This window comes from Lytechinus pictus, chromosome 3 (assembly GCF_037042905.1).
Source record: "Lytechinus pictus isolate F3 Inbred chromosome 3, Lp3.0, whole genome shotgun sequence".
Lineage (NCBI taxonomy): Eukaryota > Metazoa > Echinodermata > Echinoidea > Temnopleuroida > Toxopneustidae > Lytechinus > Lytechinus pictus.
This window is the reverse complement of record NC_087247.1, coordinates 63,102,122-63,128,979: the sequence shown is the minus strand read 5'-3', so window position 1 is coordinate 63,128,979 and position 26,858 is coordinate 63,102,122. Positions and strand designations below refer to the sequence as shown.

Below are 26,858 nucleotides of genomic sequence, written 5' to 3'. Positions count from 1 at the left end.
ATTTTACTCATCCATCATTCACATTTTCTTTCAAGTTGGTGCACTGATTCCCCTTATCAATCATCAAACTTATTTTTGTATGTTTCTTGTCCTTTTGAACATGCCCAAGTTAATGATTTGATGAGCCTGGATATGATTTTTATTGAAATATATTTATTCAGGAAAAACACAAGATCAGTATAAAAACACTGTTTCACATCAAGGTCCTGAAAAAGTTAAAAAGTTACATAAAAAAAATCAAAAATCAAAACTGATATAAGAATACGACCAGCTGCATATAATAAGCTAAAAAATAAGAATGACAATGGCAGTTCGTATTTACGCAATTTATTGAAAATTAGTGATTAGAGAAATGACATCGAGATGACCCTATACTCAGATTACAGGGATTTAAAATTAGTCCACATGGACTGTAGTTAGGGACCAATCGAATTCCGGATTTAATTGAATCCTTCAGATTCCTTTTTTAAATCTCGAAAGATTTAAATTTAATTTAAATTTAAATCATTTGAGATTTAAATTTAAGTCTTTAGGATTAAAACAAAATCCAGAAATCGATTGGTCCCTAACTACAATCCATCTAGACTTATTTTAAATCCCTGTAATTTAGAGTGTAGATCGAAGAGGTAAAAGTAGGGACTTCGAAGCAGTTAATACACCAAACATGCACGTTATTTCGAACAAAGTTAACGATCTTATCGGCCTGTAAGAGCGCCTGAGTGAACAAGTCCGCTCATGACGAGATCATTGGAAGAAGCGAACGATACAAAGAAAATGCTCTTGGTAAAGCTAATATGTCCAGTTCGAGACTAATGTTCTGTAATACGCGCTTGAAAAAAAGTGCGAACGATACAAAGGTTTGTTATCGGACCTTAATGAAACCATCTTTTGAAGCTGTCGAAAGAGGTCATCCAATGAGAATAAAGCAAGACTTATTGGACAAGTCCAACCCAACAAAAAGTTTATTTTAATAACAAGAGAAAAATCCAACAAGCATAACACTGAAGATTTCATCAAAATCGGATGTAAAATAAGAAAGTTATGGGTTTTTAAAGTTTCGCTTAATTTCACAAAACAGTTATACGTATGCACATCATGGTCGGTATGCAAATGAGGGGACTGATGACGTCACCCACTCACTATTTCTTTTGTATTCTACTATATGAAATATGAAATATTATGATTTTCTCCCCCTTGCCATGTTAAATCGAGTTTTATTCCTCGTTGAATATATGGACTTAACATGATTGTTTAACATTATGTGGTTGAGTCAAGTTTTACATTGTCAATTCTAAAAAATAATGAAATATTTCATCACTAAAAAAAAAAAAAAAAAAAAATAGTGAGTGATGGACATCATCGACTCTCTAATTTGCATATCACTGAGTTGTGCACATAACTGTTTTGAAAAAAATAAGCGAAACTTTTAAATGTCACAACTTTCTTATACTACATCCGATTTTGATGAAATTTTCAGCATTATGCTTGTTCTCTATTGGTTCAAATCAACATTTTCTGGGGTGGACTTGACCTTTAACCCTAATTAGGCCGGGCTTTTTTGGCTTTTCTGTGGCCGGGGGGGGGGGGGTTGATTCACCCCCCCCCCCCTGAGATCTCGACCGCCGATCGCGCGAGCGCCGCAAAAAATTTGCACGCTGGTAGTGTGCGATGTAATCTACAAGGCTGTATGGTACAATTTTCCAAAATAATGAGATTTTATTTTATATGAATTAATTATGCTAATTCATGCATAAATCATACTTTTTGCTCTAATTCACTAAATAAAGCTCCTAGAATGCTAATTTGTGGTAAAAATATTCTTTGTAGCATTCTTAACAATGGCAATTAAAAAAACTTTAGTTTGGAAATCAATTTCTTATGTATTCTATTGTTTTATTAATTTCTTATGTATTTCTTTGTTTTTCAACCTTTTGTTTTTCTTTGTTTTTTTCACCAGATTTTTTGCACAACCTTTTTGAACCATAATTATGCTAAAATCAATTGCTTTCAGCTGTTTAAAGTAAAAATAATCATATCTTTATGAATAAGATGAGAAAACTCAATTTTGCATTGACTTTAAAATCCAACAAGCATAACACTGAAATTTTCATCAAAATCGAATGTAAAATAAGAAAGTTATGACATTTTAAAGTTTCTCTTGATTTCACAAAACAGTCATATGCACATCCTGTTCAATATGCAAATGAGGAGACTAATGACATCATCCACTCACTATTTCTTTTGTATTTTATTATATGAATTATGAAATATTCTAATTTTCTCCGCATTGTCAAGTGAAACAACTATTAATTCCTCCCTGAACATGTGGAATCGGTATTGTATGATACTATATGGTTCAGTCAAGTTGATCCTTATTGCAAAATCTGTAAAAAATGAAATATTGTATAATTCAAATAATAAAAAAAAAAGGAATAGTGAGTGAGGGACATCATCGACTGTCTCATTTGCATGTCACCGAGTTGTGCATATCACTGTTTTGTGAAAAATAAGCGAAACTTTAAAATGTCATAACTTTCTTATTTTACATCCAATTTTGATGAAATTTTCAGCGTTATGCTAGTTTGATTTTTCTCTATTTATTCAAATCAACATTTTTCTTGGGTGGACTTGACCTTTAAGTCAGTGATCCGGATATGAATTGTGACATTAGACCAAGGAATTTAACAAATGTCTAGAAAAGTAATTATGCCCTAGCTTTCATCATCTTGCTTTATTTTTTACAGTAGGGCCAACATTGAAATATCTTAAGTTATTATTCTTTTTTTTTTCAATATTTAATATTTTGCTTTGAAAACCCATATCCACACTATGTTCCACATTATTTTTTGTTCTCTTTCCTGCCTTCCTGTAATGTATAATACTACGTTATTATGTATAATTTTGTTACCATAACGGACGTACTGAATGCTTGCTGTACTTGACCTCTGCTCATGTAAGCGAGTTAATGTAAAGCCGATTCTTTTAATGTTAATGCAAATTTTACCTATTCAATCTTATTGTGTGATTGCTTTCTTTTGCTGTCAATATTTAATGTCTTTGTAACTTCACTTTTTATATACATTTCAACCTGCCTTGAACCAGTATAGGTTCATGGACCTAGTTTTGTTTGTTACTTTTCCATAGTTTTACTTTGTTCATTTTGTAAACTGCTTTTCTTTGAAATCAAGTTTATATTAATAAATAATGTTTTATACAAAAAGCGCACCATAATAGTAAACATTGCATTAAGTAGAAAGGCAATTTTGATTTGAGCATTGTCTACATGTAATCCATTTGATCCATTTTGTTCCATTTTACAATTCTTATTGGAAAATTAATCCACTGATGGTCAGCTGAACCCCCCCCCCCCCTCCTTCAAATAAATATCACGTGTGCTTATCCGCTATGAAATATTGATATCTGTGAACAAAATTTGATTAAAGCAAGACTTGCATGCTTGCATTCTCAACACTCTATGAATGTAAACAGTGGTTGAATTTGCGGATTAGAGATCGGTCGTGATTTTTTTCATCTTATGCATTGCTCAGGAAAACTGTGATGTTGTAACCTCGAGAGGGCCAAAACAAATTTGAACTTTGAATTAATAATGATGATAAATCAAGTGTATCTTTTGCACTACATTTGGCCGCCCATAGTTTAACCATACTGATTTAAGTTATACTGGAGTTCAATACGGTACATTGTGTTAAATCAATTAAAAGCTCGCACTCTGCCAACCAGATGCACATACAGCGTGTCTCACAAAAAAAATGTTAATGACATTTTAAATGAGTGTAATGTGAAAGTTACCAAATCATATTGTACATAATTTTATAATCGCAAACTAGCATTTGTTTTATATAAACTGGCATAAATTTCATGCGATATGGTCCATTGAACACAGAGATATGAGCGTTCTTACAGCACTCATCACCTATTAATCCAAGTTTTGTTATTACGTAGTCCAATTATGTCCTCATTCATTACTTTATTTCAGTTTTGAGAGTTTATGCTCACAACTTGCGGGCATGCTTACATTTAAGAATAAAGGCTTAAGAAAATTGGCATATCTTTAATCAAACATAAAAATTATACTTTTCTAATAACTACAAGGAAATGAATTACACGGTTTTTTTTTCATGATCTCACATTGAAAAGTTGCGTATTTTTGTTCTTTTAGTTTGCACATGTGTTTACATCTTTTTACATTCGTTTTTATAAGCATTTAAATGTTGAAATAAAAGATTCTTTTTCTGTACTTCATTACTGATTTGCCCGTCGATGCGCAGGCATGTCTGCAGTCCTCAGAGATACGATCTCACTATACGTCAGTCATGTGGAGGAAAGCTCGACGGACAATTTTGTCCTGACTATAATTATATACTGCTTTTAATACAAAAACTTGGATGGAGAGGTTTTGTAATGTGCAATGAAAAAATGCTCATATCCTTGTGATTAGTGGACTATAATACATAAATATTCATCCAGTTGTAGAAAACAAATTGTAGTTTACGGGCGTAAAGATATGAAGAATATTATATTGTAATTTCAATATTATACTCATCTAAAATACCATTACCATTTTTGTGGGGCACGCTGTATGGTTTGCATTGCATAGCAAAAGTCAATGTCAATGTTCACTGTATCATCATAATCTACAATGACATGATGTTATTTAGGCTAATCACAGCATGCATATGTTAAGCATTCCTGATATCACTGTACGTATATATGCTTTATCACTATAATCCAAACTACAAGTTTTTCGATTTTGATTGAATAAATCATAAACGTGAAAGGATCATGAAAATTATTTCCATTTATTTTCCCGACTATTTCCTCTCAGACTGTTTCATATATAGATTAAGAAAATTATTCAGAAAAGAGGTTAGGGCCTGATGGTTTGAATGTTACTATGGTTCATACATTCCATGTATTTGATGGACTGGCCATGATTTATATCATCTAGAAATAGAGACGTTGAACAAAATTAAGCAAGCTTAAAGTATGAAAGGGGATTCGAATTGTATTTCATATAGGCTTAAACAAATTAATGTGGTTGCTTAAAAATTGGCAACCAAAATTATAGTGTACAATATAATAACAATGCCAAAACATTTAATATTTTGAGTGATGACCGCAAGATAATAATATATCAGTCAAGTGGAAACCAATTATAGGTCTAACAGAATTTCAGAATTGTATTTGACACTCCATGAATGAACGAGAAAATCCACTTAACATCACGATGACTGAATTGGATTAGCTACAGCCGCATTGGCAAGAAAAATTGAATCATCACTGATACTTGCTCTTATCGATAATTCTTGGTAATTACACATTCATATATTCATTTACTGCATGTTTACGTCTATATTCCTCATTTTGATGGTATAACTGCAAACAACAATATCATATAACATGTCAAATAATATTAGATATCTTCCTTTAATTTACACTGTGATTTTTTTTTTATGGATAAACAAAAGAATGAAAACTTACCTTTCATAGGATCAACAGTACGACGGGTACAGATTCATCAAGTTTATATCACACGCAAGTTCCAAACTTGTATAATCCAACCGCCGAGTAGATTCTGATCTGATGCCACGACACAAACACTAACCCAGTTGAGAGTGACAAGTGCAAACGACAATCTGTCATGCTAATTTATTGTAGCCTTATAGCTCTCTCAATCTTCAGGAAGTCAGTTTACACAATGTGTATATCCGCACGTGATACCGGTGATCACTTAAGCATTAATCAGCACATACACCTGAATCCCGTTTTTCTACCGTATTAAAAATGCAACTTTTCAATCAATGATATTAAGCTTAATTGCCAATAAACAATGAATTTATGTCAATTAAATCATTGAAATATCTTATATTTCTGCCCATATATTTGGAGCTCATTATTTTCATGCAAAGAGTTCCAGTCACGTTGTAGACTAACTTGAATTTAATGTTAAAATATTTGTTCTGTGTGATTTTTTTTTTTTTTTTGGGGGGGGGGTTGGGGGTGTTGTTTTTGCACGAGAGTATTTTCCTTCGACTTCTACGTGCTATATTGATTCTGATCAACATCATAAATGCGTTTGCACTGATGCAATTCGTATGTAAATTGTATTAGCGTGAGCTTAATACCTACAATCGTGGACCCTAATCTGAAACACCACATTAAAATCGAGGACACCCTTGAACCGCGGACTGTCCATGGTGTGTGGGTGTGTACATGTTAATATGTTTTTGTTTTAAATTATTTTCACCATTCCCTCACCACACGAAAGTGATATAAATGCATAGAATTTTTGCCACCTGTCAAATAATTTCTTGATTTTATTCGAATGCATAAAAAAGGGACTCAAACTGTTGTTTGACAATGTGGGCAATTAATTTGGCCGGAAGTAGGAATATCCCGTCCTGATGGCTATAGAGATATCGAAAGTCATTGAAGCACAAAACACGTCACGCAGAATTGCAATATCTTTATAGGCCTACCAGCATATTGGCTTAATCATATCGATTTAACAATGCACGCAGAAAACAACCTTGACATACCTTACTTGGATTTCATGTGGTGTTTTTATCAACTTTTCCAGATATTACTTTGTATGGCGCTATGATACAGTTCAGTCGGGTTTGGGGTAATCGTGAACATATAGGTCCATGGGGTAATGGAGTTACTAGTAGTAGTATATAATATGCCTACATGTCATGGTTCAATTGCATGCTTTTGGCGCTGGTCGAAACAACAGCCTGTGGGGTAACTGTGTGTTTCTGTTTAATTTTCACGTTTGTTTTGATTTGCATTTTTTGTTATTGCTTGCATTGAAATGTTTTCAGGAAAATGACTATTCCTTTACCGACAACTTTTCCACCGTTCGATCGATCCGCCATCCCTTCCAAGAGTTTATCACATCTTCCACACAGATCTTGCCAAACTTGAGGTCATACTCCTCAGATTTGTGCGTTTCCCCATGGATAATTTCTCACATATTTCACATTGACAAAAATACAGAATAGTGGATTTTAGCTCAATGAATGTAATTTGATTTTCTATAATTCAATGTCAGCCCCTCGATCTCTTCTTAGGCCAACCCCAACCCCACACTTGATTGACAGGACTTGCTCAAAACATTCTCCTTCACTTTCACTTTAAAGGGATGGTCCAGGTTGGAAATATTTATATCTCAATAAATAGAGTAAAATTCACAAAGCAAATGCTGAAAATTTGATCAAATTCGGATAACAAATAAAGTTATTGAATTTTAAAGATTTGCATTAATCCGGTGAAACAGTTCTAGGCATGCCTTTATGAATATTCATTAGGTGGGCTGATGATGTCATATCCCCACTTGTTCTTTTGTATTTTATTATATGAAATTAGGTTTATTCAAAATTTATCTACCAAGAACAAAAACAATTGGATTGATAACTGATTAAGTGCATTAGTTATTTATTGCCGCAACTTATTTCATCATAATGGAGACACATCATTTACACATGTATGAAAAAATTAAACATTTATAATGTCATGTAATAATATAAGAAAAAAGAAAGTGGGGTGTGACATCATCAGCCTGCCTAATGAATATTCATTACGATGTGCATATAACTGTTTTCACAAAATATTTATAAACTTTAAATTTCAATAACTTTATTTGTTATCCGATTTTGATGACATTTTCAGCATTTTACTCTGTGAATATTACTTTATTTTTTTTCAGCCCAGACCATTCTTCTAACTCAGAAATACAGCCAACATTGGCTTATATTTAATGTAATCAAGCAATTATTCTCTCTAAAGTGATAAGAATTATAATCTAATCTATGTTTTATGTTTTATTCCATACAAATAGAGGTACATATACAATATTTCAAATGTTATACAGATCCTTTGTAAAGATCTTACAGTATTAATACAATAATATGCCATTATAAAAGCAAATAACGATACTTTTTACTCTTTGGAAATAACAGAGTATGAGATACCATTCTCACTATTCTGCAATATGTCAACACTAGTTTAAATATCAATATGCCTAAAGCCTACTGTAATGTCAATATCTATTTCAAAATGAATTTGAACTCGGCAAGCCATTGTCTGCAAACTGAACACTTTCAATTTTGAAGTAATATCCAAAGTGCAGCAATGTAAATTTATAGAAGTAGATATTTTGTGAGTGTATAGTATTTGTAAAATTCATGAAGAATAATCATAGTGACGATTCTGGCATAAGTCCATAACCAATTTGAAGAAAATTGGTATGTAACTGAGTAAATGTAGTCTCAAACTGCCAACATCTACTTATGGTTTCCAATTAGTTTCAGTGTATTGATGAAATGAGTGCAATATGCAAAGATAACATACTGACCTGCGTATTTGCACTATGTCATATACATTACTGTGGGGCAGAGAAATTTGTTCTTTGGCTGTGAGTCAAAAGAAATTAAACTGTACTTTTGCTCTCATTGGTATTAAGATGGTATTAAGTCTGTACTGCAGATTTCGAAGCATTCATATACATTGTAGATATAGATTCATCACATGATAAATGTTGTTTTTATCGGTTCTAGGTAAAAATTATGTAAGAATTATAACGACATACCATAATATTGTTTCCTAAACCCAGCTATCTACGTCAAAAAATTAAACTTAATTGTAACAAAACTGCAGTATTTCATCTCACTAGAGAATTTAGAAGCAGAAGACAGATGGAACAGAACTTGTTATCACCTTAATTAAATGTGTAGATACCGTAAGAAATGGTTGTATACAACTGGATAGAAAACTAAGTATGACAGCTATAAAAAAAATGTACTGGTGACTAGTTCATTTGCCCTGTATAACATTGGGAAAATTTGCTAATTTCTATCAGAACCCCCCCCAAAAAAAATATTTTTTTATTTTTTTATTTGACGTGTCCAAAGGACACAGATGCCCCGTTTAAAGCGATCAGAAATTCATTCAATATGATTGAACTTAATATCGTGCAGAAACCAATATGCATATATATATATATATATATATAATGAACAAATTTAGACCTATGACCTAAAGACTCACCCTTTCCATAATAATCTCTGACAGAAGATATGACAGTCAGGTCATTTTATGTGACCTGACTGTATTTTGGTGTCATCTACCTCCACACCAACAATTTTTTTAATCCGTAGAATATTTCATAAGTTATCATGCAGAAACCAACTTGCATATTTAATGAGCTGTGACCTTTGACCTGTGGACTCCGAATTCGAACTTAGCCTGTATTTTGGTGTCATCTACTACACACCAACAATTTTTAAAATCTGTAGAATATTTCATAAGTTATCATGCGGAAACCAACTCACATATTTAATGAGCTGTGACCTTTGAACTCTGAATTCGAACTAAGCCTGTATTTTGGTGTCATCTACCAACACACCAATTTTTTTTTTAATCTGTTGAATATTTCATAAATTATCATGCGGAAACCAACTTGCATATTTAATGAGCTGTGACCTATGACCTGCGGACTCCGAATTCGAACTAAGCCTGTATTTTGGTGTCATCTACCTACACACCAAAATTTGTTTTAATCTGTTGAATATTTCATAAATTATCATGCGGAAACCAACTTACATATTTAATGAGCTGTGACCTTTGACCTGTGGACTCCTGATTTGAACTTAGCCTGTATTTTGGTGTCATCTACCTACACACCAAATTTTTTTTAATCTGTTGAATATTTCATAAGTTATCATTCGGAAACCAACTCGCATATTTAATGAGCTGTGTCCTTTGACCTGCGGACTCTGAATTCGAACTTAGCCTGTATTTTGGTGTCATCTACCTACACACCAACAATTTTTAAAATCCATTAAATATTTTTCGAGTTATTACGCGGAAACCAAGTGGGGGGACGGACGGAACGATGGACAGAAGGATAGACGGACGGACAGGGGCAACACTTAATGCCCCCTCCAGACTTCGTCTGCGGGGGCATAAAAATGGTTCATGATTGATTTTCATCAAAGCCTAATGTATGGTCTCCATGATAATCAAATTCATAAAATTCAATGGATCAAAAACTCAACAGTGAGATTATAACACCCATACTACAAAAATTACACCAGTTTCCTATAAAATCTTGTATTGAATACTTCTTACATACCAATGCTTACAATGTTATTCACCATCTTATCTAAAACACAATGGCTATCATGAGGAAAACTGAAATACTGAAAGTGGATATTGTAATAGAGGGGTAAATGGTGGGACATGTCTACAGTTTTGTATATTTGGGCTAGCAAATAACTGGGGATGGCAATAGCAAACTAGAAATAAGCCAATTCGTAGTTCCTTTCTGCGCATGATCAAAAGATTCTGCGCATGATCAGAGAAAGGTCATTTGTACTAAAATGACATGGTGGTTTCAAATCTAATGAGATAAGCACCAACTTTGATGTCTTGATTATTCATATATTCTTTTGAATTGTGTTTTTCATTTACATCCAAAAACAACAACAACGACTGGTATTTACAGTTTGCCAAGTACATTGTGCAACATGCTATGATATGCATTCAAAGTAGGAATGCAACAAATACCTTTATAAAGTGTTCATTGGTGTGCTATTCTAGTCACCTGGTCTATTCAATTTCTTCATCCTGCGATGTAAGGCATGCTTACGTAATATCTTGCTTTGAAATCTGCCTATCATAATGAAAGAAATGAAAGGTCATGTGACCAAAATTGTCCATGAAGTAACTACGAACTGGTCTATTAGGAGAAAGATATGCCTAGCAAAGAACTCTTTCATAATACTCAACAGACTACATGTATCTCATTGATAGACTAGCTTAGCTGGGATAATAAAGGAGTGCTTTGAGCACCTAACAAGGTGGAAATGCGGGCTATACAAATACCCTTTACTATTTCCATTCTTACTACAGCAAAGGAGAGAAAGTGACCTATGCACCCAAGAGTAACTGATGTATCTTACCAAAAATTGTTGACTCCTAGGCCAATCATATGAATGATCAATCATCCTACTTATAGATATGTTAAGGTAATTCATTATATTTTATCAGCATCATTAAAAATGAGGAAATATCACCTTTGTTCCCTCTTGCTTCCTTTTACCAATTACATGAGTATGAAGATCTATAGCACTTTGATGCAAAACATACACTGGAATTAGGCAGCTTATACACATTAACATCTGATTTCTCTTATGCATATTATATACCTGGATATCACTAAAAATAAATGTAAAAATTATACAAGTAATGCACGGTCTACTAATGAAACAGTTCTACAACAATTCTAATATATCAGGACTATTTCAAAGGAAACAAAGGGTGAGTATTATACAAATGCCCAACAAGGTGACATATATACCTCTTCTAAAAACTTTTTAATGTAACTCTTTGTTCTTTATGCGCCTTGATCACTCTACAGAGTGGATTTGGCGCTTTATAAGTCACATTATTATTATTATTATTATATGTTTTACAGGATACTGATAAGGATCGTTGTTGTTTGACAAACCATCCTCATCTCAAAACAATAACCGTGATTAGACTTTCCTTCTGACCGCTCACCACCAGTCATAGGTAAATGTACTTGCTAGGCAAAACAATTACCTGGTCACACATGAGCACAACCAATCATTTGATTTGATTCCACTGTCATCTAGTAATTTATAATGCTTTATAATAAAATAGAGTGTAGCTGGTGAGTAACATCATCTCAGCTATGATAAGCCATCCATGAGTTTTAAAGTTTGCTGAAGTTCTGCAATTCAATAAAGAAAAAAAAACATTGAGCAGAGAAAAAATTAAGATATTCAATAAAGAAAAAGACACTACGAAGCAGGAATAATTCGTTACAAAAAGAATATAATTAAGCTGAATGATACATATTGCACTAAAATAATTACATTGACATGTTGAAAACATGAACAAACATATTTCAATGCCAGAGATGTGAGTGAAATTCATTCTGATCTTAATAAATAGTGAGGTAATAAAAAACTTATATAGTTAATGGTTCTTTAAGCATTGTAAGAATAAAGTAAAGATTCAACTTTTGGTAGATGACACTCTTCATAAATACAGTTACAGGTGAAAGTACGAAAGACTTCAGAAAAATTCATTTTCCATTAGGCTTGAGATTGTCTGAACCTTTTTAAACATAACTTTATACACCTTGAACACTGATATCAAGTATCACACTGAACACAACCAACTGCAAATAAAACTCACCACTTAGTAGGGTTCTAAATTTTTCAGAAGAAATGGAGAAAGAAGTGGCATTGATAGAATTTGTATCTGTATCTCTTAGATTAAGTCTGAGTTGTAGATTAGGCTCGTTGATTGTCTCAATCTCACTTGAACCGAGGATATAATCTACTCTCCAGTCTACGGAATCAAACTTGGATACTGAAAGAGAAAGAAAGACAAATAGGCATACATAGTTCATACGTACTAAACCTGCCACAATCTTACAAGAGCAGTGAGCTCTAAAGATTGTATGGCAATTTGAATAAACAATACTTTAAAATCTGAAAAGTCACTTAAATCAAATATTACATTATTTATTTTCAAAAGGTGATATCATGAATTAAGTTTGAGAAACAATCTTGGTTCTCTATTTCTTTAAATCTGCTTTGCTTTCATTTTATAATTTCTGAGCTCAAAATACATTCATGAGGTTTCAACCCAAGAAACATAAAATATGGATCCAAAGATCCACTTTCTTACCTACACATATCCTTAAGTTTCCTTACAAATATCTGTACTCATGACCTGTTATTTCAGTTACCCCTCCCTATATTTATTGTAAATACCCCCATTGAATTTATCAAAAAATATTCAACTGCATTGTTCAAGGGTAAATTTGAATTTTTCTTCCAAATTATTTTAGCTTCAGCTTCCTACACTATACAAATACTCAACTTACATCTCAAGCTTCTTGATCTAAAAGTCTCTTGCATCTTCTCTCTTTTATCTCCATATGACCTACTCAGAGCCGCTGAATGTTCTGCATGTAATCAAAAGAGAAATCAACTCACTGACATTCACATTAGTGCAAAGATGAGCACTATATGGTGTGAAGTACAGGCAAGTCGTGTAACATGCGCATGAATCTTGCAAGACAACTGGTTAAAAAGTTGCATGTTTTTTGCTATTATTTCTTTCAGTGGGAGGTAAATGATGGGGTACCTCAATTTTGTATAGTTTCTTAGTAGTCAAAAATAATCTTTGGAATTATAAACCAGCAAAATTCATTTAACTCAGTTTGTGGTAATAAATCTGAATCAACCTTCAGAAGTTAAAAATGTCTATTTTTATTTCCAAGTACTTGCATCTTTAGAAACACCAATAAATCTTTACAAAGAAAACATCTTTATCTGCTTGACAGTATGTTTCAAAAGTAGACAGAATAGACAGTCTACATATAATCAGTTATGCCCAACAAAAGTACAAACAAGTACTTGATGAAGTACCGTAATCTATTTGGCAGCTCACACAAGAACTTACAATGAATACTGGTAATTCAAAATGACATATGAAAGTATATTACCAAAAGCAGAGTAAAATAATACTTTTTTTATCAATTGATTTATTTTATGCATTTGAATGAAAGTTGTGCTTGGTCTATATGATAGTCTATTGTTCAAATATCTATAATCTTGTTCTCTTTTCCAAGTTCAGCAAAAGCTCAATATCAATAGCTACATGTATGTTGGTGTGTGTACAGTTCTTTACATCCTTTTCTCAACTGATCCTAGTTTTCTCCTAGTCCATTAGGCTTTATTAAATTACCAAATCATGTATTACAGGTTTTATCTCCTCAATTAAGGACATCCCACAGTTATGTTTGTGCGCATCATGATTTACACTGCGCATAATTTACACTCTGCATGCTGACATCACAATGATCTTCTGATTTTCCTCATTACCTGCACTCTAACTGCAGATCCGATGTGTTATTTTATGAAGGTAATAAACTGGAATTATTACATAGACCATTTTCTTAAATACCTCTACAACTTCCAAATACTTTAGTCTGCAGTGTTGCAAAGTATGACGAATTTGACCCGAGTTTGAATAAATGATTGAGTGGTTTGGAATGTTTTCTCACAAAGATACAAAGCATTTGGCGCGTTTTGGTGTTTTAATTTTAATAGCACACTTGCTAAAAAAAAAAGTGATGATAGTTTGAAAAAAAAGCACATGAACCCCTATTTTCTAATTTTTGCACCTCTTAGATATACTTTCCTCTACAACTTTGCAAAAATTGGTGAAAAGGACATAGATTTTAAATAAAGTGCAGCATTTATCGTACTTCTCAAGTTTGTTATTGAAATTCCCATTTTTTTAGATTGGGTTTTTGTTATCTTTCATACATTTTTTTCAGAACTGGCAGTGCTGTTAGACAAAAGAGCAAACAAATAGCAATATAGACAGATTCTCCATCGTTAGGACACAATTATTAACTATATTGCGAAATGTGATGAAATTTTCATGGATTTTGACTGAGTAATGAGGTTCAAACTCATTTTAGTGATATTGTCGGGTCTAAAAATGCCAAATTCTGTTGAATGCGCAATTTGGGTGAACTCTGGAGCTCTATAGCAAAGAATCAAGCACATGGATCCATATTTGGAATATTCAGGTGCTTAAGTATCTATGTGCAAAGTTTAGAGAAATGACATGGATTTCACTTAACTGTGGAACGTCCTTAAAACCATATCAAATAAAAAAAATATATTTTGATTCAGTCAATAAATTTTATTTATTTCCAATAATAATATTTGGCACTAAAAGCAATTTAGAACAAACTAATATCTCATTACAATAGGTTTGAGTAATGATGAAAATCTAAAATCTTAGTTTTGAGTTTTACCTTGGAGGTAGGTATAAAGTTATACACAACTTATTTGCCCCTCTTATTACCTTATTGGTATGATTCATTTTGTTCATTTGAATCAGTGATGTTAAATTGATACAAGTGAAAATTTATACCTTTTGGTAAGCCTAACTGTTGTAATTCATTTGAGAGGGATTCTCCATCAACATTGTATTTAGCAGCACTTGACAAGATGAATGATAGAGCAGCAATACTGGCTTTCACATCACTTGATTCTGTAGTAATGAAAGATGTGAAAGAAACCATTAACGAAACCCTAATCTTTAATCCATTTCATGTCCAAGGTACAGTATATTTAATCTTTCTCGGAATCAAAAGTGACCCAGAAATAAAAATCTTTTAAATGTTCAATTCTTTTAAATATGTGAATTCTCACAGAACAATATATTGCATTCAAAGGAGTCAATTTTTTTATAATAAAAAAAAAAAAAAATGCACATGGCAACCTAGAAATATTTACCTCTAGTTTATTGCTAAAGCAAGTGTAGGTGAATGCTAGACATCCTCCTTGTTCGTCCCTATTATGTAAGGGGCCAATTAGCAATTCTATAATTGTATAAAACCTAATTTAGCCCTTTCAAATAATTCAATTTGGAAAGCACAAATTCTGCTGGTCTTGCAGCCAATTTGAATAATTAAGCAACAATGGCCATCCCAAATAGGCAACTATTGATGATGCCACTAAATGAAAATACATGCAGTATGGAAAAATTTGTTTGTGCTGCACATCTGGTGCTTTAAAATCTCAAACAAGTGGAATGCCTCTGGCGGTCTCACCTGCATCACGCGATTCAATATAGCAGCAGTGCTGACTTTGAAAACTACTATATACATGTAGTCCAGTCAATATAGGGTTTGACCCACCACTAATTGCAACACGAGATATTCCACTGCAATGATTTCAAGGAAGGTCCCCTAAACAACGTACTAAAAGTCCCAAGAAATCCAAGTGGTGGAAATTTATGAAATTTGCATATTATGCAAATTAGCCATAAAAAGTTAGAAAAATAAGGAAAATAGCCCAGAGATTACAAATCAAGTGTCCAAAACAATTCAATTTGAGCGAAAATTCATGATAAATAACTGTATTCAATGTTTTTTGTCAAAAGTGCAAAAAAAATCTACCTCATTTGCATAATATGCAAATAAGCATCCTTATATTGAAAAATGTCAAGGTATTGTGATTTTTCCCTCATTATCTGCTTGAAAATTTCATTAATGTTGGAATTTACATGCTGCAATCACTAAGGACTTTGAATACATTTGTATTCAGCTAAATGTATTTAGCTTAGTGTCTATAGTGTAATTTGCATATTATGCAAATAAAAGTATCTAACATGTTATAAATATTCAAGAAAACACACTGGTGATACATCCCTCAAAAATTGCAAGTAGATTATCTATTGAAATTGGAATATGGCAATACCTTACAGGAAGGTTTCCCAAACACCATATTAAAAGTCCTTAAATATACAAGCATATGGAAAATCACAAAATTTGCATATTATGCAAATTAGCCATAATAAATTACAAATAAGGAAAATAATCCAAATATTGGAAATCAAGTGCAGAAATCAATACGAATTGAACTGAAGCCCATTATAAGTTTTACAAATTTATTTATTTTAAATAAAAAATCGTGAATAACTCTACCTCATTTGCATATTATGAGCATCTTTATATGGAAAAAATCTAGAAATTTTGATTTTTCTCACAAAAACAGTTATGAAAACATTTCAATCTAGATCAATATGATGTGAGCACTAAGAATGGCTAATACATTAATAATCAGCTTAATATCTGAAGTGTAATTTACATATTATGCAAATAAGCATCCGACATGTTATAAATATTCAAGGAAACACAAAAGTGATACTTTCCTCTAATATGAATATTTGGTCCTTGTAGCACACCAATTAGCTTATAAACTTGGGGTCCTTGTATTCAAAGCGCTTAACGATAAATCTCCACCCTACATCTCAGAGCTCTTATCTCAGCATAGACCAACACGCAGTCTCAGATCAGCAGCTCAAGCATTGCTGAGGGAATCTCAAACAACCTGGGGTGACAGAGCCTTCTACATCTCTGGACCAAAGCTGTGGAATAGCCTTCCCCAATTTATCAGGAGAGCAGAGACCCAATCAACTTTTGAGTCTTACCTGAAGGCCTTTCTGTTCCCCACTCCAACATTATCCCAAGACAAGAATAACTCAATTGTAGCATTACTAGGACAGTACTTGAACTGAATGATGATCCTAATCACTGTTTGAAGACATTGAAATTTGTGAGATATTTCCTATTTTTGAGCAAGCGCCATGAGCGCCCAGCTGAGGCGGATACCGGCGCTTTACAAGAACCCATCATCATCATCATCATCACCATCATCATCACTTGTCTTGGTGGTGAATAAGAGTACTTGCTTGGATCACAAGATCTCTGGGCATGCTTAATAAGAGTAACAATGGGCATTTGCCTATACGAGCGACATGAAAGCCATTCATAAATTCATGATGAAGGCTTAAAGTGCATTATAGGCATCTTTCTCAGATACAGGAATCGTGATTAGACGTTCTTGCTGATATTGCTGCTTCATGATGAAGCATCCATTTTCTGTTCTTTCCTCTTTGATAAATCTCCTATGGCAACCATCTCCAAATATTAAAGCTATAGTTTCTAAGTAAGTCGTATGCAAATAATAATATTAATTTCCTGATATTTATGGTAAACAGAAATTCCTCAGTGAGACAATGAACAAACCAGATGGAGGACTAAGCCAGATTATTGCCTTTCCAACAAGAGGACACAACATAATGGAACACCCTTAACATCACCATCAAATACCATCCAACATTGATTAGACAGTGTGTACCACTTCCAGGATTTATTTGCCACAATGTGCTACTCATGGGTATACTGTGAGGTTGTCCAGAGGAATAAACATTTTATGGTACAACTAAGGATGTTCTTCTGGAGGAATGCTGACTTTAATAGTGTCATGCAGATGTACTTTGGACAATCATACAACTCTCTGTACTGAAATCCGACAAGTCGACGTAGGAGACTGAATGCCAATCAAGAGGACTTTAACAGGAACACACCGTTAACCATGTCTTCTTCCGACACAAGTTGCCTCAATGAGACAATGAACATAAGTTGTGTCGGAAGATGTCAAGAGTTTCAGAGAAAGGCTAGGAAGGCTTGCACATTTTAATGCTCCAAAAGCATCAGTAAGGTAAAGCTTAGAATTGCTACAATGCACTAAAGAGGACCATAAGAGGGTTTATAGACAAGCCTATAATTTGTTGACCGGATTGACAATGATCCAGGCTGTAACAATTAGCATGTTGGAAGCCCTTAATATCAATACCTATGACTACATTGGAATATCATTATTAAAGGAAGGCAAATATTTTTAGTCTTAGTATTCACCACTGATCATGATGATGATGACGCTGAAGTCCTGGGACCCAGTCCTGACCCAGATATGGCCAGATAACATATTGTTTAGTCAAGCAGGTGTAGCCAGACTACTGAAGAAAATGTTAAAGAAAACAACCTGCATGAAGCTACTAGGCCAGACGGAATCTCTGCTGCACTTCTTAATGAGACTACTCATCAGATCTTACCTGCCATAAGTTTGCTTTTCCTGGCCTCACTTTATCATGTTTATGCGGTGAAATTTGAAGAAAGTCTAAGTCGTTCCCATCCACATAAGAAATGGTTGTCAACTCTAACAAACTTCACACCAATCAAATACTGTGCTTTGTTCTTGCCAATCCCATCATCTTGTCAGACTAACGCTTAGGAAGCGAAGAACATATTTCCAGTATTTTTCCTTGAATATAAATCATATTAGGATAGATTTGAATGCTTAGTGATAGCAGCATATTAATTTGAAAAACTGAAATGTTTTCACTGCAGTCAATGTGATAAAAAATCAAAATTTCTTTACATTTTCCATATAAGGATACTTATTTGCATAATATGCAAATGAGGCACATTTGCTAACTTTTTAAATAAAGACATTGAACTTTTTTATTCATCATGAAGTTTTAATTACTTGCTGTTGACATTTAATTTGTAATCTTTGGATTAATTTCCTCATTTTCTATTTTTTATGGCTAATTTGCATAATATGCAAATTAATTTTCAGGCATTGGGATGAATTCTCATGCTTAGTGATATGATTGGCATATTAATGTCAACATTAATGAAATTTTTTCAAGCAGTCTATATGAGAAAATTCACAATATCTTGACATTTTTTTCATATAAGGATGCATATTTGCATAATATGCAAATGAGGTAGAAATTTTTGCACTTTTGATTAAAAACATTGAATTCAGTTATTTATCATGAATTTCCATTCAAATTAAATTGTTTTGGACATTTAATTTGTAATCTTTGGATTATTTCCCTTCTTTTTCTAATTTTTCATGGCTAATTTGCATAATATGCAAATTTCATAAATTTCCACTGCTTGGATTTCTTGGGACTTTTAGTATGTTGTTTAGGGGACCTTCCTGGAAAGCATTTCAGTGGAATATCTTGTGTTGCAATTAGTTGTGGGTTACCCCCCTATTCTGGCTAGATTGACTGGACTAATAACTCGCACAAGATGTTCAGTGATACTTGGTTACTCTTATGTCCACGTTTTATGAACTAGACCAATACACAGAGATATGATGGTAATTCAACAAATACCCCCAACATGGCCAAAGTTCATTGATCTTACATGACCTTTGACCTTGAACATGTGACCTAAAACTCCAAACAGGATGTTCAGTGATACTTGATTACTCTTATGTCCAAGTTTCATGAGTCAGATCCATAAACTTTCAAAGTTATGATGGTAATTCAACAGATACCCCCATTCTGCCAAAGTTCATTGACCCTAAATGACCTTTGACCTTGATCATGTGACGTGAAACTCATGCAGGATGTTCAGTGATACTTGATTAATCTTATGTTCAAGTTTCATGAACTAGGTCCATATATTTTCTAAGTTATGATGACATTTCAAAAACTTAACCTTAGGTTAAGATTTTGATGTTGATTCCCCCAACATGGTCTAAGTTCATTGACCCTAAATAACCTTTGACCTCAGTCATGTGACATGAAACTCAGGCAGGATGTTCAGTAATACTTGATTAACCTTATGGCCAAGTTTCATGAACTAGGTCCATATACTTTCTAAGTTATGCTGTCATTCAAAAACTTCGGTTGAGATTTGGTGTTGACGCCGCCGCCGTCGGAAAAGCGGCGCCTATAGTCTCACTCTGCTATGCAGGTGAGACAAAAACCAGTCTCCAAAATCCTGTTGATTCTGGCGAAGGTGTCAGTGATTTGTTGTTCATTGTCACAAATGACAAATTTCTTTGATGGTAATTTGGGGTAGGTTGGGTCCATTCGACATGCGTTGGTGATGTGCAGCTGGCGCATCTGTGACAACTCTATTTATGCATATTTCCTATATCCTCTGACAGAGGACACTATGAGATTATGACATCATTTCCACTTGGTATATTGTTATTTTGTTCAGGATTTCTTATTGATGGCTATAATTGAAATAATGAAACATACTGAATTTGAACTTTGAAATATTTTTAAAATATGTACATTTAAATCGTGCTACATTCTAAATGATTTTTTCTTTCAGTACTTACCATACTTTGCGTCTGCTGTTAACTTGTAAACTTTTTCAAACTGCAATAACAATTTCAATGCAATTAAATGGGCAAGCATTATCAATATTTTTGTTTAAAACTAAAACATGAGAAAATCATAAGCAATGTTTTGATTACATAAATAGTCAACAATGAAAAATATGTTTGTACTTGGATACTTTCAAGAGGAATTTGAAAATTTATAGGGGAATTCCAAGGTCAGTCACATTACACTTTTATGTGTCCATTCTATTACTTAGTTTTGTCAATTTTATAAGAACGAGTCTTTCTGCCAAGTTTCTAATGGGAATTTAACTTGACAACCAAAGCTTTAAATTAATTCTTTGGGAAAGATTATACTTTGAACACCATGACAACATAAGAATTGGTCAGTTGCACTACAAAAAGTCATGAAAAAAAAAATCAGGCGTTTCAAAATAAGGTAACTTGTTAAAAAGTCAGAGCCATGTCTCTCATGCATGAATTCCCCAATGGGCGTTTGATTACAAATTCTCACACTTCATCCTAGACAAAACAATTGGGAATACAGGGAAGCAACAATGAAAAGATGCATTAAAGCTGAATTCCTGCTAAAAAAGATGCCACGCAGACCTTTGACAAGGTACCTTAATCTTACTGCTCCAACCATGCTGATGATCACAATATATGTCAAAGTGTTCTCTGGGACCAAATTATCAATGGAACGCAAATTACAATATCAAAATACATACATGAATGTCATTTTATAACATGAAAATTACTCACATCAATACTATCTCCAAGAAGATCTTTGATAACTTGGATGCATAGAAGCTTCATTTTAACAGACGTCTGTAGTAAAAATTAAAAATTATCACAAGATTCATTAAACAGCTTGAATATTTTACAATAGAAAATGACACAATTTCAAACTTTACCAATAGGTAAATACATAGAAAATTTTGAATTGATATTTTCTTAGCAGTTATTTCAATAGGCTTGATCAAATGAAAGGGATAGTAGATCAGTCAATCAAGAATTTCAACTGAATGCTATTCATTCTTTTCATTTTCCTTCTCACTCTCCATCTCATAGTCCAAATCCTTTTTATCCTCCTACTTCCACCTTTCTTCTTCATCCTCTCATCTCTTCTACTGCAACTACATATACTGCCATTATTCATACTCCTAATATGTGTACTACTAATTCATTACAATATTGCTCTTTATAACAATCACCATTAGAAGTCATAGTTGTACTCATTCAAGCATGCTAGTAGTATTACTATCTCTATCATTTATAATACAATGTCATTATCAAATGACCTGAGGTACCTTACAAGGGTCATACAAGTTAGTAAATAATTCCTTGACACTGCACTTAATTGATCTACCAGTAAATTACATTTTTATGGCAAGTCAATGCTACAGGCATTGTTGATAAATATGATTATAACAGCAAAAGAAATTATGTCATCATCAACATTCACTGCGACACAACATTATCCTTACCTTAATTGAATATTATTATTACCATTATCATCATCATCATCATTGGTATTAATATCATTATGATTATCATTACTAAGAATAGCAATTATGAAAATAATAACAAAAGTAATTAACATCTTCAAGGATTAAGCCATTAATCATTAACAAAGTAGCCTATTGCTGATAGGCCAGAACCATAATAACACAAAAAGAATAACTATTTTCAAGCAAAACTCACTATTTTACTCAGAATGCTGATCTCTGCAAGCACCCAATCGGGGCAGTCCAAATCTCCACAAAATCTGAATCTCTGTTATCATGCCATGGTAATGAAAGAGACATAATTAGATAGTTGAACAAAAACAAAACAAAAAGCTCAATCAATAACCAAATTTGAAAATTTTCTCTTTTTAAGTTTCTTCCCAACTACATGTATGGCGAATAAAATTTCTTGTCTTAATCATAATTTACATACTGTGCCATTTTTATGATCCGAGTTCGAAGAGTTTGACTGAGAGTTAGATGCCACGAAATCACAAATGAAAAATGTCAGGTAAATGTGTATTTTGTGTAAATTTCTGTGATTTCCTTTGCCCCAATGGTGAGTACTTGAAAGAGTACTCATCATTAAGGGGGGGTGGGGTGGCTTTGGCATTTTTTCAAATTTTGACAAAAAACAAACTTGGCTAGAGCCTGGCCCTATATCTAAATATTCATTTGGTCTGGCAGATTAATGAGTGAAAATTGAACATATTAACAAATTTGGTCAGTTATATTTTGAGTGAATGTGCTACAATCGACGCACAAGCACAAAAGTCTAACATTATTTACATGTTAAGTACCGTAGTCTATTGGATTGCCCGGAGAGTGGAAAGCATCCGTGACAAAGAAAACACCCAAAATGAGAAAAAAAAACCCCTAAATGTTCATTCTATAGTTATGCCATGTACATGCATGGACTCTCTTCTTTCCTTCCTGAATTTTCTCTCGACTGGCTCGTCTTCTTTCTTGTGATGACATGGCTTATTCCTTGATTCTCAATGTTTACACTTTACATGCACTTCTATAATTGTGTGTATACTCTTAATGTAGACCTATTATTCACATGGATTTTCTGATATGCTCACGTAATATTTCAGCATAATATGAATCTAGGCTATATTTGTTACATTGCCTTGAATGGAAATTGTATTGCTCATTCTATAGTTATACCATGTGCATGTACCTCCTCTTCTTTTCCTTTCTCTTAGTTTATTGCTCCCTTGGCTTTCCTTCTAAATTCTTATGTTATTACCGTTAATATTACTTTTGTATACAATATGTACATGTATTCTGGAGTACCACTTCAGAATGTTATTAAATAAATACATGCTAATAGATGTTTATGTACCGGTATTACATGTTATTTGTATACTCTCGTTTACATACCTCATTGTTTATGTATACCAGCCAGTATACTGTGAAATGCCTGTAGGGAAAAATGTATTTTATTGAATGGAAATGTTATTTTTCTCCTCCTTCTTTCTTGCTGCTTTGGCTTTCCTCCTTTCATTTTATTTCTCACTGTTTCATTACTGTGAATAAGTATGTCATTACACCAATTACACCAATTCAGCTTAATGTATATCGTATTGAACAATCTTCTCCTAGTGTTCCGATTGTTGCATCTTATTGTCTGTTGCCAAACCCTTTGTATATTGGATAACCACATATACCCTGCATATATTCTTTTTATTGTAAATACATGTAAATGTTGTATTTAAGTTTTGATTACTCCTGTAATTTTTTTTTTTTTTAACATTTTGCTCCTTGGTGATTGTTGTTTATATTTTCCAGCTTCTTTTTTGTATTTGTTTGTTTTTCATGAAATGGCTCGCCAAAATCGTGTTTTGAATTATCTAAATGAAATTGATGTAGATAATCTGCAAGAATATGTAACTCCAGCTGATTTTGTAAGTGACCACGGTCCTCTACATGCAGAAGCTTATTACACTCCTTCTGAATTCAATAATTTTTTGTCAAATACTTACTTTTCTGAAACAGTTGCTAGCAAGTTATCTTGCATTCATGTCAACTGTAGAAGCTTATGTCGTAACTTTGATAATTTGTCTTTATTTATTAGTTCTCTTTCAATCCAACCGTCTGTAATTGGTATATCAGAAACATGGATTAATGATCAGTCAACTCTACCTATGTATAATCTTGATAATTATGAATTCATTAATAATAGCAGGAAGACTAGACGTGGTGGAGGTGTTGGTATTTTTATTCGATCCGACATTAGTTTTAAACGTCGATGTGATCTTGATGTAAATAATGATTTCACCGAAAGTATTTTTATTGAAATTTGTAATCATAAATATTCTGTATTGCTTGGTGTTATTTATAGGCCTCCCGGTTACCAAACAGATCATTTTTTTTCATTTCTCATAAATTTGTTTGAATTGTAAATAGAGGAAAAAATGTTTTATATATAATTGGTGACTTTAACATTAATTTACTGAATGTTGGTTAAGTACAGAGTGTAACTGATTTTGTTGATTTACTCATGCCTCACTCTATGATTCCTCTTATAAAATATCCAACTCGTGTCACTCCGCATTCTGTTTCTGTAATAGACAACATTATAACTAACGACACTTGCTCTATACGTTCAGGAATACTTATTTCTGATATTTCAGATCATTTCAGGGAGGGAGGGAGGGAGGGAGGGAAAAGTGAAAAGAAAAGGGAATTTTAGAACATAAAAAGGGAATACATAAGGAAGGTGGGAAAAAGAAGGAAAGTTAGAAGACATGTGAGAAAGAACAAATCATTCGGAATGAGTGGCTGCAGACGGGGGGGGGGGGGGGGGATTGGGAAACTTGCCCCCAAAAAATCACCACCAATAAAAAAGAATAAAGGAAAAGAAAGAAAACGAAAGATAGAAGAGCGAAATATGATATTTTATGTCAAAATCTATTACAAAATTTGATATTTTTTGCTCGGTTGCTTTGCTCCCTGGCAAATTTGTGATAAATTTGGCCCGATATGCCGCAATATCTAGCCCTTCAAAAATGTTAGCTCGTTACGCCACTAAGTGCTAATAATACATTGGCATGAGAAAGGGAAATTAAAAGACATTGAAATGGCAAGGGCAAAATGGCAGGAAAGGGAAAGAGACATCCAAAGCCACTTTCCAGGCCGAGGTATTGCGATTTTGCTCTTTTTTATGTGCTTTTTATATAAAAAATATTTAAGAAATTGAAAATGGAACGCTTCACGCTTTTCACCAGAAAAGGCCCTGGTGAGTAGCGGTATGAGTTTCGGCTAACATTATTCGCGTTATGATGCGATGTTAACCAACAACTCTAAAATCTATTGCTTAAACACGTTCGTAGTGCGAGGTTAGTATGGCACACTCACACGTATTGCGAGGTTAGTATTACTATTACTAACCTCGCACCATGAACCGCGTTTGGCAGTGGATTTCTAACTAGTGGGTCGCGCGTGCTGGGATCAGAATTCTGAAGTTCTGGGGCCTGTTGCATGACGAGATGAGCGATACGTAGAAACGTCCTAGGACCATTCTTCCGAGATAGGAGGATTGGCGACAAATCAGCGCTTTCCGTTTCACGAATGCAATTTTGTCTTTCAAGTCCGCGACATCGTTTGATATCGATAGTATCGGAAAAATATTTAGTCTTCATCGTCACCTGAACCTTTTATTTCGGAATGATGACTTTTCATAAAATCATATATTTCAATAAAAGGGAATCAAATAATGTTTTATTTATTACTGATTGAAGAATTGATGTACATGTATGGAGCGTACTTTATGAGGTAAAAAGAGAAATAACTCTCAAGATTCACAAACATAACTGTTTAAAATCAAAATTTTCATTATTTCCCTTATTTAGAACACGGTGTCCTTTTAGAGACACCTTTCATTGATATTTCAACGAAAGAGACCCTTGTCCGACATAAAAATTGATTTAACTAAGTAATTTCGACATTTTATTAGTTCAATATACTGATTTTTTATAGAATACATATACATAATGATGATTTTGCAAATTATGCGTTAATATGTTATCTGTTGAGGTAATAATAGGGTTTGAATGGAATAAACAAAATCAACAGTGTCTGATTGTATGAGACTAAAAAGGAAAATATGAGAGGCTGCCTGTGAAAAATCTAACTTATTTATTTTATTTGTCAGATATAACGCAAGAAATACAAATGTGAGTATAACCATAACTCAGTTGCATCATGAGTAACCGAAGACAAGGAAAATATGAAAATTGCTGCAAACATGCATGTCCAAGTGGATAAAGTAGTGCTTTGCAATAACAATTAAAACATAGAAAAAGGTGTGCAATCCACAATGGAAAAAATACTTTTTACAGAAATAATGCTAAATATTACAATGATCATAAACGTTGGTCATCTTTAAAGTTGATCACTTATAAGAATATAAGGTTTAAGAATATAAAAAATATATATGTTCAACATTTCAAAGTTGAGGAGTAGAGACTACATTATTGCTTTAACAATACATAGGGGCCGAAAGGGGCCTATCCTACGATTTAAAATACGCCTCTTCGTATGGACTTTCCATAATTTTTTTTCATGAACTAGCTTTTGTAATAATTGTGATGGTTTCGTAAGCCATAATCTGTATCTTAAATTCAATTAGCTATTTTGTTACTGCAAATTTTTTGTTTTGTTTCACTGTTTCACATCTCAAGTTAGCCCAAATCCGACAATTAATTTTCATTGATTAAAATTAATAATAATTTCTTTTAAAGAAATTTGTTTTCAT

The 26,858-nt window shown here is 33.1% G+C and overlaps 1 protein-coding gene across 1 annotated transcript; it reads right to left on the bottom strand.

The window, feature by feature from the left end:
- Positions 1–7,818: 7,818 nt before the first annotated feature.
- On the bottom strand, positions 7,819–22,443 carry LOC129256834 (COMM domain-containing protein 4-like). The gene is made up of 7 exons (XM_054895025.2): positions 22,293–22,443; positions 21,351–21,416; positions 20,586–20,625; positions 15,016–15,135; positions 12,947–13,027; positions 12,250–12,426; positions 7,819–11,779 (listed from the first exon to the last, which is right to left on the bottom strand). The coding sequence occupies exons 2-7, from the start codon at positions 21,402–21,404 to the stop codon at positions 11,739–11,741; spliced, it is 513 nt and encodes a 170-aa protein (XP_054751000.1). The 5' UTR covers positions 21,405–21,416; positions 22,293–22,443; the 3' UTR covers positions 7,819–11,738.
- Between the last annotated feature and the right edge of the window lie 4,415 nt (positions 22,444–26,858).